Source organism: Hyposmocoma kahamanoa, unplaced genomic scaffold (assembly GCF_003589595.1).
Source record: "Hyposmocoma kahamanoa isolate Upper Pololo Valley unplaced genomic scaffold, ASM358959v1 226, whole genome shotgun sequence".
NCBI lineage: Eukaryota > Metazoa > Arthropoda > Insecta > Lepidoptera > Cosmopterigidae > Hyposmocoma > Hyposmocoma kahamanoa.
The window spans coordinates 2032866-2049360 of record NW_020653745.1 but is presented as its reverse complement, the minus strand read 5'-3'; the positions used below and the strand labels follow the sequence as shown (position 1 = coordinate 2049360).

The window sequence follows — 16495 nt, the reverse complement described above, 5'->3', positions numbered from 1 at the left end:
CGATTATGGCCGATTCTATCATCGGGGTACTAGTTGTAGACTAGGATTCCACCCCTAAGTTGTAGATATACCCAAGATTCGCACGAAGCGTTACGCTTTCACATTTATATGGCGAACGGCTAGTGAAATTCCCTACCTGCAAATTTGTTCTCTGAACGGTGTAACTTGGGCCTTTTTAAGACGAGAACGAATAGGCATTATGTAGCTGTGCATGCCCCATCGTCGACGTCATGCTCTATGGCCACGCTACCCAATTTTTATTTTTATTATTACATATATTACCCGTGTACTCTACGGCTGACGTACATGATGTACATGTACAAAGAAAAAAAACTTTTACGGTGGCGTGGCTACGGAGAATGCTCTACAGCCACGCCACTTATTAATACTTGTAGACGCAATTTTAGCAATTTTTCTGAATGTACCCAATGTACGAACGCTGTGCGTTATGTACATATAAAACAATAGGCGAAATGTAAGTGAATTCTGCTACATTTCAATTGTCAAATTTTATAATAATGAAACGCCTTCGTATTCAATCTTACAAAATATTGCATTACAATATTGCTCATACATTAGTGATAGGCGCTTGACAAACAAAATATTGAATGAATGAACACAGAGCGTGACGTCATCGTCGACCTCATTGTCATCGTCACTATTCATCAACTGAGATGGAGGTTAAATAAGTGCGCATACAATAAAAAAAAGATCTTTTTTTTCTATACCTCGATCTTCTTATCGTAATCGATGGGATACAATATAATGCTTGCCATCGTGGTAAAAGAACTTTCCAATCGACGTAAGGTACTCGCCGATGGTTACCCAAGGTGCGTCAGAGGTACGGAAAAGGAATTCGTGTTCTCCATAGCTCGATGTGTGAGGCCAATCTTTGCGACATGGTATTGTGATACTTACTTTGCGTTGAATAACGTCTATTGTTACATAAAATATAACTCAATAATGTGACGGGATTGATTGCTACAGTCCGCCATTAATATACCCAAGAAAACGCGTGTCTGAATCTAGTTCTAGTGAAAAAAATTGATAATAAAGAGGCTTGTTAAGTTCACAATAAACTTAATATAAAAATGTTTTTAATGTTAATATTATTAATTTATACAAACAAAGCTTAACCCAAAAATATTTGAACAGTTTGCACAAAAATGTAAAAACTCAAATTATACTTTAGTTTTTTTTTTTTCATAAACAGTCCAGTAAAGTTTTCTAAATGTTCAATTACAAGTTAGAAATATCAATGGTAATGTTCTGGGTCTACAATCAAGGCTAACTCTCATCCATATTTTACATTACGGCAACTGTTACAAATGTCATGGTAGCAAAATACTGCAGATAATCAGGCTGAACTCGCGATAGGCAAATTTGAATGGCAATTCAAAATTAAGATGTTGCAATTCTTTTTTTGTCATTACATGATAAAACATGATCAAACCTTTTTCTTAGGAAATCACTACACTTACCTACACGGAATTGTATTAAGCCGGTCAGAAAAATCTGTACTTTTCGCGTTATCGGTCGGAGTTACTACACTCTGACACATCTGGACATCTTCAGGGATCTCAGGTAGGTCAAGGACGAGAAAATCAGATTACATACAGCTCAGATTACAAAACAATAGGCAAATGGAGCATATGCAACAAACGAACTTGTCATTTATTGTGTGCGTGACTACTAGGCAGGGCACTGTAGGGACATGCGCATTTGTATGGGTATAAGATTGCCAGATGCTGCGAAATAACTCCCGTAATTTTTTCTGCTTTCTATAATACTGTTACAAACTGGAAATGTTATTTTGCAATATAGGTACTTAAATGGTATTAGGATGTCAAATTATATGCAATATAAGTTAATATTTAATTGTTATTATTTGATTTGCATCACACAAATGAAAGAGTAAAATTAATGTATTTTAAATTGGAAAACTTTGATATTTCAAAATATTTATTACAATCACAGTTACACAATATCATAATAACCTTTATTTTGTCTATATATTTATAATACTACCATTTTGCGTCTATACATCAAGCATTCGTTCCTAATTTTGATATGTAGCGCAATCTCATCATCAAATACTTTTATAATAAAATTTTTATTAACTTTGTAATTAATTCCATAGAAGTGACGACTATGTTCTAATTTGACAAAAATTGTTTGCTTCCCGATGAAACTCTTTAGTTATGTATGTTCATGACTTCTGTTTCTATTTCTGTATTATAATATTTTTTTTATTTTATTGACACGTTTTCTTACAAAATCACTCTGTTTATGATATGTGCACATAACAATGAAAATTCTTTATATCTATGGGGCTAAAACTTTAGCTGTTTTTGAACATTTTCTTTTATGTAGTTACATTATGGCGATTAGAGATTGGTTTGAGAATAATTTAGATAAATCTGAGTTACCTAAAAAACAATTTTGGATCGCTGTAACGGGACCATTCTCTGTGTATATACATGCATTATTTAATTTCTATATAAAAGTATAAATTATTCGATGCTCCTATCACCCATGCATATTTACATAATATAAGGAAACTCATTTCGATATAAACTGGCAACACACACGAATTTATGTCGAGGTTTTGTGTTCCGAGTGTATCTCAAAAAAATATCGGGTAAATAAATTACAAAACAGATAAATTAACAATAGTTCCCTGTGAATAGATATTCCATCTTATTTTATTTTTATTTTGGGGACAACTTTTACAATGTTTAAAGACACAAGACGAAGACAAGGCGAGAAGAATTTTTAAACATAAAATAACTAATCACTCGTGACGTGCAAACAGTGCGACGCTGAGCTTAGTACTGACGCGAGTTTGTATTCGCTTTTGAATTTGTATTTGCTTTGGCGGCTTCACTTTCGTGTTCGGTGCGCTCCATCTGCCTATGTTTTGTTATCAGAGACATACAGGCTACTTGTTCTGTACTGGGGATCATTTTCTGCTTCGACATTTCCATATTTAACAAGGGAGAAACACTGCAATGGTTTCCAGTTGCCTTCTGCACCGAACGTTTTTGGAGTTATTCTAACCCCGACCAGTTCCCCGGTCGGGTGAGTGGTTATACCACTCGATCATCAAAGCCCTGTCTGTTATCTAGAAGGGACCACTCTAACGGCGCCCCGCAGGTAGGGTTGACGATTGGAACGGATCAGATGATAATTCCGTTCTCACCTTACTGCTTTTTTTTAAAAAAAAAACTTTCTGACCGGCTTACTCTCCCGTAATAAGTGTGGTGACACCCTTATTCCGTACCAGAAAATGATATAAAAAATCTATTTTGGGCGTTTATTCAGTTTACGCACAAATATCGTAATTAAAGTGTTAAATAATCGCTTATTGATTTGTTTGTAAAAAAAAAGCCGGCACATGTGAGACCAGAAAAATACCATACCTTCCTCTTTGTAAAAAAGTAGTGTGTACTAAAACATATCAAATTACTAAAACTACATTTTAAGCCGAAACAAACTTAGTTGTATGTCAAGGTATGACGCTCCAGCGAGTCACACAATAAAAAGAGTGTTGACTCCATACACGGAGTAAGAGAAATTTCTTTTGTTAAAGAACGCAGCTAGTAGTGCCTGTACAGAACTACCTCCGTGGCCGAACGGTTACCATGCTGGTCTGCTACGCATAGGTCCCGGGTTCGATTCTCAGGGACGGGAGAAATATTTGTATGGCCTACAATTATTTGTCTCGTGAGTTTGGGTGTAATTTGTAGTTATCTATGTATGTGTCAAAGGCAGCCGCGATTCAGTTTCCCTAGTGAGGACTAAAGGGGAAAAAAACGTAAAATATTCCTACACAAAAAAATACTTATTTTTGTGATTGCTACACAATATTGTATTACGCAGGCACTATAGTATCGCATTAATCTCTTGTTAGAGACACTGTACTAATACAATGACTTTATGTTGGCAGTTGTCGCTAGGGACGCTGCAAAATATATTCGTACACAAAATGTTACTTCTTTAGTGTTACAGCTACTCATAATGCTACTTGCGTTAATTTTACCATTTTTTAGATGTAGATACAATGTCAAGAGCACGTCAAGCTTTACACTTTGGATTTAAATTAAACTCTATTCCGCTTATGATAATAACGGATTCTGTTTATGATAATAGCGGATCAGGCTAATAATAACAACAGATTGCGCTTATGATTATAATTATAAGCCCGTGGGACTCGTCTACTTAGGGTGACGGGCGCAGTGGCAGTGCCTCTAAGATCTTTCCAAAGCTTTAAAGCTCTGCTATAGACAAGCATGACGCGTAACTCCAGATGCGCAACTTGTTCGTCCCGTTACTTAGTAGAAAAAAGTTTTCCGCTTAGGATAATAACGGATTCTGCTCATGATAATAACGGATCCCGCTCATGAAAACAATGTATTCCGCTTATGACAATAACGGATTCCGCTGATGGTAATAATGGCCGAAAGTCCAAAGTAAGAAAGTCCAGCTTGAAATGCTTTTGATTGTACGTATCGTGCGTTATTATATAATTTGGCTTCGTGGACATAATATGTAATAATTATTTGCGAGTTTCGACCTACGCAAACGTATTTATATTAAATTGTAGGAAAATTTATTAACTCTAAATCGAAAAAGTAATAATAATTTTCATTACTTGTTAGTGAGGCTTGCATGAAACACTGTTTAAAATGTTTAGTTTTTTTTCAAATGCTTGACTTAAAAAAAGTTGCTTAAATCCTGTTTTGTTTTTGGATCAGTTTGCGCTACAAAAGCGCAAGTGCCCTTGCCCAAGTTTCGTCCAAGCCTCAAAAGAGCCTATTCAAGCGCGTCTTTATTATAATATCAACATTTCGTCTCAAATAATAACTGCCATACGAATCTACAAGACAAACGGTTCCTAATTTGTGATGTGTTTGAATGGGCTTCTGGAATACACAAACCTACATTCAATCTGTGGCTGTGGCAAAGAAAAATGTCTTGAAAGTCCACGACCTATAACACTGAATTAATTTAATCCAAAATTATTGGCCCGACCGGATATAGTCCACAGCGAAAGTATGTGACGCCACTAGTTGCATTCTTTTTTCTTAGATTGGCCAGTGCTATAGGTCAATTGGTGAAATATGTCGGTTTGTGCTTTCCTTGTTTATATTCTTATATAAATCTTCTAGATGAATCTGTGATAGGTTTTGTATGGTTGTAAGAGTGAGTCCGAAAACAGAAAAATTGGGACCATTTAACTAACTGGGGCTTGAATTTGCAACACTTTTTTTAATAAACTGTAGCCATCCTTTAAATTTATCTTCAATGACTGTTAATTTTAGTCCTTATGCTAAGTAGAGTTAAATAATAAAGTAAATATCATAATTATTAGTTCAACTTCACCTGGGCCGGATTTACAGTTTGTACGCACGAGACCTTGTGTGTGGAGAGGTAAATCCTGAACATTAATTCAGAGAATTCTGTTTTATAAAGTTAACGTGTGACAAAATTAGGTCCCTGGTCATTTTCTGTTTCTCGTCGAAATATTAGAGTGAGATATTTTTTAACATTTTTTCTTTATATAAATGTTGTATGAAACTTAGTATTAGGTCACTTTATTAATTATATATTTTTTCCCATTGACTTACAAATAAATGGACGACGGGTCTAATACAAAAACCACGAAAAAAATGTCCCAAGTCAACCTATTTAAACGTAGTGACATGTAAAGGAATATGAAAAAGCTAAAACGTTGAATTTAAATTGTAACGTCATCGCAGTACTGTCTAATTTTGCTTGCTTCGCTGTCAGTCGAGCAAACGAAGACTAAAGCGTGAATGACGCTCTGTATACGATTTTAACGCCCTATAAGTTCGGACACTTTTTAGCGCGGATCCGATGTCCATATAATTGTAAGTCAATCTTTTTTCCCCATTGAATTGACAAAATGACTAAAAATAGCAATACTGATTTATATATCGCATCTCAGTTCCAAGTTTAAAAAGATCAAAATTAAATTTTTTCTAGTCAAATTATTTCCAACAAAGTATAGAATTAAAATTTTTATTTAAATACATAATGTTATATGCTTGTGTTCATATATTTTCTTGAATATGAATCTATTAAGATTGCAATTGAAAAACATGAGCATATTCTAACTTAATTTTGTTTTGCTTTAAAAACTATGTTCTTACAGTTGCAATTGTTGTCACTGTCCATCCTGTTCTGCTAATTTGTATAAAATAATGTTATAATTTTGTTTTTGTATATAATCATTTTACTCTTACAAAAGGCCAAAATACAAAATACAAGCAAGATAAAGTGAGGCATAGGAAATTATCTATTTTGTCGTATCAAATCACGTGTTTATTTTTTTTTTTTTCAAGCTAACCAACGTTTCGGGCCTTTTTCACGTCCCATTGTCATGGATGGCGGTTGAGAGATCACCATCTCGAAGTCAATTTGCCCGAAACGTTGGTTTGTTTGAAATCGATTTAGATGCGAAGAAATAGTTTCTTTTCGTATGTCTAACAAATGCTAAAACCTAAGAACCCAATACGTAAGTCACGGCAGCTTGATGCTCGGTATTTTGGCCTTTGAATGGCAACTGATGTATTTATTAAAGTAACAGTTTATTTTCACAAACTTATCCGTAAAATATTATAATATTTATAGGTATGGGAATGTCAGGAATTGAGCTGTGTATTGTTTAGGCATAAGAATGTATTTTTAAAAGATATTTTGTATAGAAACGGTGGGTAATAGTCGTCAATAAAAGTTGTAACATTATTGGCCTTTTAATTAACCCCTTTTATTGTTTTTCGTTACAATTTGTACGGGAAAAGTAACAGTTCAAATTTGAATATTACTGCGTTATTTACAAAGCCACCTTACGTCGGGGGTTTAAAAAGACGCCCTTGTTTCAGGTTAGTTTTCTCTACCTAATTTTGGAGGCAATTTTTATTACTTAAGTATTCGAGTATATGGTCGTAAAATAATCAATATTATTTCAGATGACTACACTCTAATATTAAATATTACTTTTTGACAACATTGTAGAATAGTTAAATATTAAAAATTACTACCAACGTTAGGTCAGAAAAGTAACCTGAAAATTACTTGGTTACTTCCGCCAGAGAAGCTTAACTATCCGTGACCCAGGTCATTCAAATACTTATTTCAATTTTTTTTTTATCAATATTTGGTTTATTCATATTCATATCCAATTCAGGGAGTAGACAATAAAACGACACTACAAAACAGGGTTTTCATCCCGGGAATCTAGGTCCCGAGAACTTGGTACTTGGTGCAACGGGCTGGTATCCGCTAGGTCCCGAGAATGTCCGAGACTTTTGAGACAAGTCACTTAGGGTTGTATTCCAGAACTCTACTCAATACTCAAGTCAGGACTTGAGTATTGCAGTGAGTATTGAAAATCATACTCAAGTCCGTGCCATTAGGGTCGTATTTCCAGTGCTTGAAATCATACTCCAGTCTGCTCAAATCCTGACTTGAGCATTGAGTAGAGTTCTGGAATACGACCCTTAGACAGTATTAAAAAAAATTACTAAACCAGCAGTCATTTTTTTTCCAGTTAGCGAGATGCCACTCGGGCGTTGCGTCATCGCAACTGTGATATACTACATATAAATTAGAACGACACGCCACACGGTGCGTCGTTACAGCGCGCGTCGACGGAACAGGTCGTGTGGCGCTCCGTCCGTTGAAATAATAACATCTATTCTATCTAATGGCCTCTCCCTTACATGGGCTTATATAATCTGTAGGTAAATTTGTTGTAAAGCGAGTGTTATTCAAATATATGATATTATTAAAATGTTTATTGGTAACCTATCACAAACTCGAATTTCTTTTTTCCGAAATAAAGTTTGTTCGAATTTTCATTATCGAAACCGAATTATAACGAAACCGTTGTTCTTTCAGGATATGTTGGATGTTTATCGCAAAGACAGGATTAGGTTCGGTTAGGTTAAGTTAGGTTTAAAAGAAAAACTTTTCCTCTCAAAATTCTTTTGAGGTTATGAACTTTCTAGCAAACGTTATTTCTGGAAAATGTCATTTCGGACTTATGATAGGTAATCATGTTTATTGTATTCTTAGACGATTTCTTTGCCTTTTTAGTTCGCTTGAAAATCGCATTGGAATTAATCGATACAATAAATCGTTAGATCATAATGCACTTGAATCGATCTTCATAAAAACCAAATCGTAAAGTGTATCCTTAGCGTTAGAATCCACAGGTGTTTAATAAAATGTCGTGTTTTGTCTAGGTATATATGTATATATAAATCCCTGGCCTATGAGTACGGAAACAAACTTTCAAAATGGTCTCGTTTTTCCGGGAAAAAAATTCGAGACCGCACCAACCCCGATTTTTTTCCCGGGACGCGAAAATGCAACTAGGCTGAAAACCCTACTACACCTTCACAGGTTATGTGAGGCAAGTCAAAGTTTAGAGACTCGTAATTTTTATTAAGAACATCCCATCTCGTTCTGCCATTTTACATGTCTGAAGGCAAGGTGTTTGGACACCGGCTTGGTTTTCTCGATCGCTGTCAGTATCTCGGAAACGTTCAATCGGTCCTTGCGGTTGAGGAGGTTACCTTGAAACATATATCTCCGTTAATCTGAAGCTGAATTATCTAATTATTTTCTTTGACAATTATCCATGCAGTTTATAGTTTTGTTTCTTTAAGTTTTTGACTAAAAATGACAACTGACAAAAGTAACTATAGTACGAAGAACATTAATTGGGAAAACGATTTGGTTTGACGGTTTTTAAGATTGACATTTGACACGATTGGATAGCTAGCATTATGTTACTCCAATTAATTTAATAATTATCAATAATATATATTTATCAAAATAATTATTGCGATAATTATCATACTAATTTTAGTAATAATTATCATTACGAATCCCGTTTTGGAGTACCATAGTTTCTTACCTTTGCTATTCATGCTGGGTAAAATCTTCCTGACGGTCGTCATAAGGGCCTCCTTACAAACCAGTTTAATATCGCTACCAGAGTACCCTTCTGTTTTCGAAGCCAACTCCTGGAAGTCTACTTTAGGGTACAATTCTATATTCTTCGAGGATAGAAACCTTTCAAAAAGCTCCGTACGCGTTTTGAAGTCCGGTAATGGTATATGTATACGTTTTTCCAATCGACGTAGCATTGCAGCATCTATATCCCTGGAAAATGAGTATGTCACAGAAAAAGGAGGAATACTGTGTCGTAGGCTCAATTTACACTGCCACGGGACGGAAACGAAAGTTCGTAAAAATAACATAATAAATTTAATGTCAATGGTGAACTTTATGAATGCTGGTGTCGTACAAAGTAGATATGAGCCAAATAACAAGTTGCGCGTCTTCCGTAGCTACCCTATCGTGTTTAGTTTGTACATTACACAATATCATTACAAATTGCTTCCTTTTCACGACAATGTAAATTGAGGACTCATTCTTATGCTTCAAAGTAACGAATAAGGCGTTTTTCTACGATTTTTAAGGTTTTGCGCACGATCATAACTTACAAAAGGGAAAATAGCGGACTTGCGCACAACCACGTAGAACTACGCGTATTGTTGGCGCACGTGTCACGCGACTAAGCACTTCTACTGTATTTATTGTTTTGTGGAATGAAAAGTACCAGGGGGCCTACCACAACCTCTTAAAACAATATTACTTTAACCTTACATTGTTTTTCGTACCATGACGCGACTTTGACATTAAAGTAATATTGCTCTAATAGCAAATTTAGCAATCTTAAAATAGTTACACAGATGCTGTGGAAACAATATTATTTTCAGTTTTATTGCCTTAATATTTGTATTTGTAATTTGTATATTGATTTGTAATCATTAGAAGTTAAGTTGAACTTATTTATTTACATATATCTCTTCAATATTTTGTTTATTTTTTTATTAATAGCACAGGAAATAATTTCTCGTAAAATAAGAATATGCGATGTTTATTTCGTAAAATTATGACAGCGCCATCTATATGCTCCTTGGCGAAACTAACAGTTGACACTAGAATAGTTCCGAATTCACAAACGTGACTTTACAAGACTCAGTTTGTTTTATTGATTTTTCTTTATGAAAATGCGGAATAATAATTGAAAACAACGTAATTTTAATAGATTTCATTATTACATACTTTTCTTTTTTTGGCAGTTAAAATTCTCTGAATGTAAATAACGTTAAGTACTTTAGCAACAAGCTTACTTTAAGCTTACATTGAAATAAGATTGTATTTGGAAAGGTTTGGTAGGCCCCCAGTAGTCAACAAAGTTAGAAGTACCATGGTACTGACTGGAACGGTCACGTGAAGAAGAGAAAACTCAAACTTACCAAGGCATATTAGAATTGGCCAATAGAAACACGATCCCCTCCCTTTCGTTGAAGCCGTCCAGCTCGGTCAAGAGCTGCGTCTTGAGCCGCCGAGAGGCCTCGTGCTCCCCCGGCACTGATCTGTCCGAGGCTATCGACTCCAGCTCGTCGATGAAAATTACCGACGGGGAGTAGTAAGTAGCCATTTCGAATAATACCTGAGTGAACAAAAGGTAATGAGGAAAGTTTCTTGGCTTTATAAGACTAAAGTTCGAGTCCGGCCGCATCGAAGGAATTTTTTGTGTTCGATCTTTGTATTGATAATTATAACAAAACTAGTGGAGTAGTTGCACAAAAAATAATTGAATCGTGTATTTCTCTATGTATATAATACAAAGATACGACAACAAGCACATAGAAAAATTCGTGAGGTCCGCTGGTTCGTTCCGTGGCTTAGTTAGCATAGCGTGTGCCACGATTTGCTAGATAACGTCGGTTCGAATCGAAGGAATTTTTTCTAACTGTTCGATCTTTGTATAATATAAATTATAACAAACTAGTGGAGTCATTTCACATAAAAATAATTGAATATCAATTCAATAAAAATTTAAATAAGATTTTTATTATTTATAAACTGTTCTTTAGCTTGCTCATGTCCGAGCAACACACGTCAGTGTCTCTACATATCAAAATTAGCAGATACCTTGACTATCTTCTCCGAGTCTCCACGCCACTTGGTGATGACAGTGCTGCAAGCCACGTTAAAGAACGTGCAGCCGCTCTCAGCTGCAACCGCTCGCGCCAATAGCGTCTTGCCAGTACCCGGCGGACCGTGCAGAAGGATACCGCGCCATGGCTCCAGGAGACCCGTGAATACTTCGGGGTATCTGAAAATTTTAAACTGTAGTAACAATCTTCTCAAAGTTATCTTCTATCCTATCCAAAGAAAGTCGATCTTTCGAAGAATCTTCTGGATCTGGACAGATCGCCTTATTGATGGGTATTCAAAAATAGATGAAGTAATGTGATAACAATAAAATTGTATTTATTAATATTTTTAAACTTTGGATTCCTTTATGATGAGCCAGATGGTGTCGAGAAAGGCGCGTTTAGCCGTTAATAATAATAATAATAAGAGCTTTATTTATCTACATTAAATAATAATTTAGCCTTAAATAACATAATCTGAAGTTACACATGTAGATAAAAAGGCAAGTCTCAGCTTGAGCTGTTTTTCAGACTTTACCTTTTCGGTGAAACGCTACATTTAATTCTCTAATATTAATAATATAATAATTCTGACGTGTCTCGACAAGCTCCAGTAAAATGACTAAAGTATACAATTTAAACTTAAAGCTATGATTACATTGTCATAATGGTACCAAATCCACATAAAATATTTCATTTCAAAATACATGAAGTATAGATAAGGATGAACTGCACACATAATAACAATAAATAGTGAAAAATTATAATATATATTATATATAAATAAATAAATAAATAAAGAACAAAAATAAAAATATGCATAAATCCGCTAGACGACACTACATCCAATTACTAGCAGAACTTTGCTTTGAAAGTAATCAAAGCCTGCATTTCCTTTTGAAAGTAATCGCGGCGTGATGATCCCAACGCTGATGTAGGTATTGAAGTGACTATTGGTTATGGTAGAAAAAGCATGAAAACGAGCTTTATGCACTGTGATGTACTGTTACAGACAGAATACAGTGTGGTAAGAAAGCAATGTGATGTGGAAAATGATTTAGTGACCAGAAAAGAGAATGCGTCGATGCCTTGATCTTGTGGATAGGATGATGTTAGCAGATTGACGGCAAAAATATTATAGCGAATATGGATAGAACAATGGAAAGATAGACCTCGATGTAAATATCTCGAGTCCATCTTTCTATCGATCTCGAATCTACTGTAGTGAGTTGCGTGTGGACAAGACGAAAAAGGTTTACCAGGAGCGCAGGGAATAGGAAAGTATTCCTGTCTACCACTTACCTCAGTGGTAGACAGGCGTGGTGTATGTAATAGTTTTTATTATTTACCTAACACTCGTTGCGTACTTAAATGACATAGTGATGTATAAGTAGGTATTATGTATTTAATCGTAACATTTTGTAACGGTTATTGGTAGTAAAACTTGACTTCATCTATATTCAGGGTCAACATTTACCTGACTGGATAAATCACAGATTCCATCAACAAACTCTTTGCCTCAGTCAGGCCCTTGATGTCATCCCACGATACTCCCGACGGTCTTATGATATCCTGGTACAGCATCTCTATGAGCTCTCTTTTCTCTTGCGAAGCGCACCTCATAAGGCCGGAAAGAGGCTTTGTTAAGACGGATGGCGTAGAGTCTTTCAATATCGGTTTGCTGTCGATCACAGTTGGGCTGGGTTTTAGATATACTTCGTCCTGAAATTAATGAAATATTTTTATATCTGACAACGGGACAGGTAATGTTAATTATACATTAAGAGAGTCACCACATTTATCGATAAGAGTTGAGGCGATTGTGTTTTACCACACTTGTCGCATTCATTCAATTCGAACTCGATGCAGTCTTTCGGGTATCAATGCCGTTGTTCAGACTGAGACATAAAATGTGGCTTCGCACTTCTGAAGTCAATCGGCCGTAGCTTCGGACTTTGACGCTGTAGGGTGTAGACATTCGTTGCTTTCTGACTGGCTTCATTCATGTCTATAAGTATGACGATTCCCTTAGCCGTTGGTGTAGGTAATATGGATTACTGAGACAATAAGGTAAATCCCGCGTCTACTACTTAGTAGATTTATAGGCACAAAAATTCCAAATTCAGTCACAAATTAGGATTTTTACGATTAGATTTCGAATATCAAATAAGCCAAGCTATGACTTTACTAAAGGGTAGGTACAAGATGTAGTACCGACCCGCCCTTACGTTGGCGCGGGAGCCCTGGCGCAAGCTAGGGCGGCCGGGCGGCGTCGTGGTGAATGTTCGCCTATCCCACGGCGCCAACTTAACCGGCGAGAGGTAAACCTGGGAGTTTTTAATGGGGTAGGCCCACCAGTCTGGAGGGAGAGTCCCCGCATAACCCCTGAGTCTCCCTGGGCACAGGGGTATCTATAAAGATGTCCCCCCGTCAAAGAAAAGGTACAAGATGTAGTGAATAAACGTTGAACATGGTGAATACTCGGAAATCATTTCTGAATGCTGTTGCCACGTCTATAAGTTTTAAAGTCATACTTAGGTACAGGGATTAATTATTATTAATTATTGATATTATCGTGTTAATTATTGAGTTATTTATAGAAATTAAATACAAAACTTTATTAGACAATGTGTAAAGCTGGCTTCCCACAGGTCGCGCTAACGCTCCCTGGGATTAGTGCCACCCGTAGGTACCAGAGTCGCTCAGGAACCAAGCCAGTATAAGTTTTTTCGAGATTCAATGTTTATTCACAGCATTTGTATTCACGGCTAAGTGTGACTTTGTATAAGAGCCGATGTACCAAGCTGGAAATGGTGATGCTCGAAGGCAGATCCGCGTGAGGTTTCTCACACTCCAATTTCTCCGCGGGCTCTTCACTGGGCTTGCGTCTCTCAGCACGTCTGGTCTGCGGGCGAGGCGGGATGGGAGCCGTGGTCTGTTGCACTTTGCGGCAAAGCTGAGGCTGCTTATTGAAGCGAATCAGGTAATAGTTGCAGAAGTCCTGAGGAAATGTCAATTAATATCCTCACGGTTAGTCAGTGAGCTTAGAATCAGGAATCTCACAGACATAGGTTATGGCAACAATTACAGATGCAAACGTGGATATGAATTTTTCATCGTCGAATGTGCAAAATAATCTCAGTACAAAGTACTAAAAAACCGACCTCAAAAGTTCGTAGAATTACATCTACTTGCCAAGTTTATTGAAATCGATTACCGGAAAGTGCGCGAAACCGGATTTATCCCCAAGTTTGCCACCCTTAAACAATAAAATTTCAATTTCTTAAAATTTCAATTTTATAATTATCAATTTTTTTATTTTCAATTTTGTAATTTTCAATTTTATAATTATCAATTTTTTTATTTTCAATTTTTTAATTTTCAATTTTTAATTTTCAATTTTTTAATTTTCAATTTTGTAATTTTCAATTTTATAATTATCAATTTTTTAATTTTCAATTTTTTTATTTTCAATTTTGTAATTTTCAATTTTATAATTTTCAATTTTATAATTTTATATTTAATGTTGTATGCGTGGTTTATTTTTTTGGATTTGAATTGTATAATTATTTTGTTTTTCATTTTTTATTTGTTTCACATTATCTTATTTTATTGTAATTTTAGCATTTGAATAGCATAATACTAACCTTATTCCTAAGTTCTTTACTAACAAACTATGGATAACTGTCCGAAATAAAGTATTATTATTATTATTATTATTAAACGAGACCATAGCTGAGGTACCGTATTTCCAACAAAAAAAATCATCAAAATCGTTTCACAAACCGAGTTATTGCGTAACAAAAAAGAAAAGAACATGAAGTCGAATAGAGAACCTCCTCCTTTTTTTAATCAGTTAAATATACATTTTTTTAGAATGAATGTGAATCAAGTTTGGTAATCATTGAATTATTATTATTCATTAATGTTTGTAAAACATGATAATTTTATTTTTTTTATAAAATTATCATGTTTTTGAAACGAAAGTAGAAAAACAATTGAAAGTAATAAGATGATTAATAGTAGGTCGCTTCCTGTACCACGCACACGAATTCTCGATCCCTGATTGGCTAATTCGATGCTGATGAGCAATAACGTGTCAACCAACTTGATTATAGTTTCGAGAAAATGGCACTTAAACATTTTTTCGTCGTTTTTGATAGTTTATTCAACTTGTAAAATGAAAACTTGTTTTATAATATCCTTATACCCTTAGAATAATAACGCATAGAATGATAGTTTCATATCAAACGAACTATCACAAGTGAGGCAAAAATCGAATTCATGTAGGCTAGTTTTAGTAGTAGGTTAATTTTCGGTTTTAGTGAATATTTATATAAAAATATAAGTTGAAACGCGTTACTTCCTTGTGGAATGTGATGTTAGTATGTATTTTATGTTTGTCTGACGTATTTTTACACTCATTTACCGCACAATTCGTCATTTTTAGCTAAAATTCTTGATCTGTTCGCGGTGCAAGTTGACCTTGAGCACTGAAGGCCCGCCCGCTCGTGTAGGCCCTTTTGGCGCGCTTCAATTTGCCTCACTTAGCGTGTGCGGACTAGGTTTCTATGCGTTATTATTCTAAATTTATACCCTTCAAAATTTGTAATGCTCACATAGCTTGGCGGTAGAAATAGGTAAGGTGGCAGTACTTTTTTTTTACGATACCAAGAGACGGACCGCACTGGTCTTGCGCCTGGTGGTAAGCGACACGCCTATCCATAACAGTTGTAGAGCCACCCAGAACCTTAAATCGCAAAAATCTGAATGGCAATGCCACTGTACCCATCACCCTGAGACTTAGTTGACAAGTCCCATGCGTCTGTAATTTCACCATTACCCCTTACCCTTCTATTGAAGGGTGTTAAGGGAAGTATTTTCCCTTACTTTAGTATTTAGTAGTACACGAGGAATACACTTTAGAAATAATCGCCTTAGAAGAACCTCGTGCCCTGTAGTGGAATGGAAGAAGGGTATTTATAATGATAACCTAAAAGAAAGCAATTTCCTAAATGATTTAGGCGACGAACTACAAAGTAAACGATGTTGCCGAAACATCTGATCCATTACACAATATCGACTTTTACTATGATCGGAATAAGCTCCGTGGCGTCACCGAGTCTGGAGCCGTCTCGGCAACTAGCCAAATTTCGTTGGAAAGTGTTTGTCGGTCACGCGAGACGAACTATGGACTGAGAAAATGGAAAGATAACATTATGTAGAGCATCTTTTCGTATTAGAGTCCATATTACTATGTATTTTTAACAGCTAATTCACGCCAACGAAATAAGGGATTTCTTTTCGTAGAAAATTTTCGGCCGAGTGTTGAAATATATATAATAGAGGATGTGTCGCAAAGACGCGAAACAGGATGTCGTGCATTATTTTTGGTGGTGGTATTTGTGACTGAGTTGCGTTTGTGTTATTTATTTTATTAATTCTAT

General features: G+C 35.6%; 1 protein-coding gene across 1 annotated transcript in view; it reads right to left on the bottom strand.

Moving 5' to 3' along the window:
• Positions 1–7970: 7970 nt before the first annotated feature.
• Positions 7971–16495, bottom strand: part of LOC113228325 (katanin p60 ATPase-containing subunit A-like 2) — a 15481-nt gene continuing 6956 nt past the window's right edge. Inside the window, exons 3-8 of the mRNA XM_026461587.1 lie at positions 13849–14049; positions 12526–12770; positions 11044–11227; positions 10362–10558; positions 8951–9198; positions 7971–8606 (exon numbers count right to left, since the gene is read on the bottom strand). Coding sequence (XP_026317372.1) covers positions 8476–8606; positions 8951–9198; positions 10362–10558; positions 11044–11227; positions 12526–12770; positions 13849–14049 — 1206 coding nt within the window. The 3' untranslated portion in view covers positions 7971–8475. The remainder of the gene's footprint in view (positions 8607–8950; positions 9199–10361; positions 10559–11043; positions 11228–12525; positions 12771–13848; positions 14050–16495) is intronic.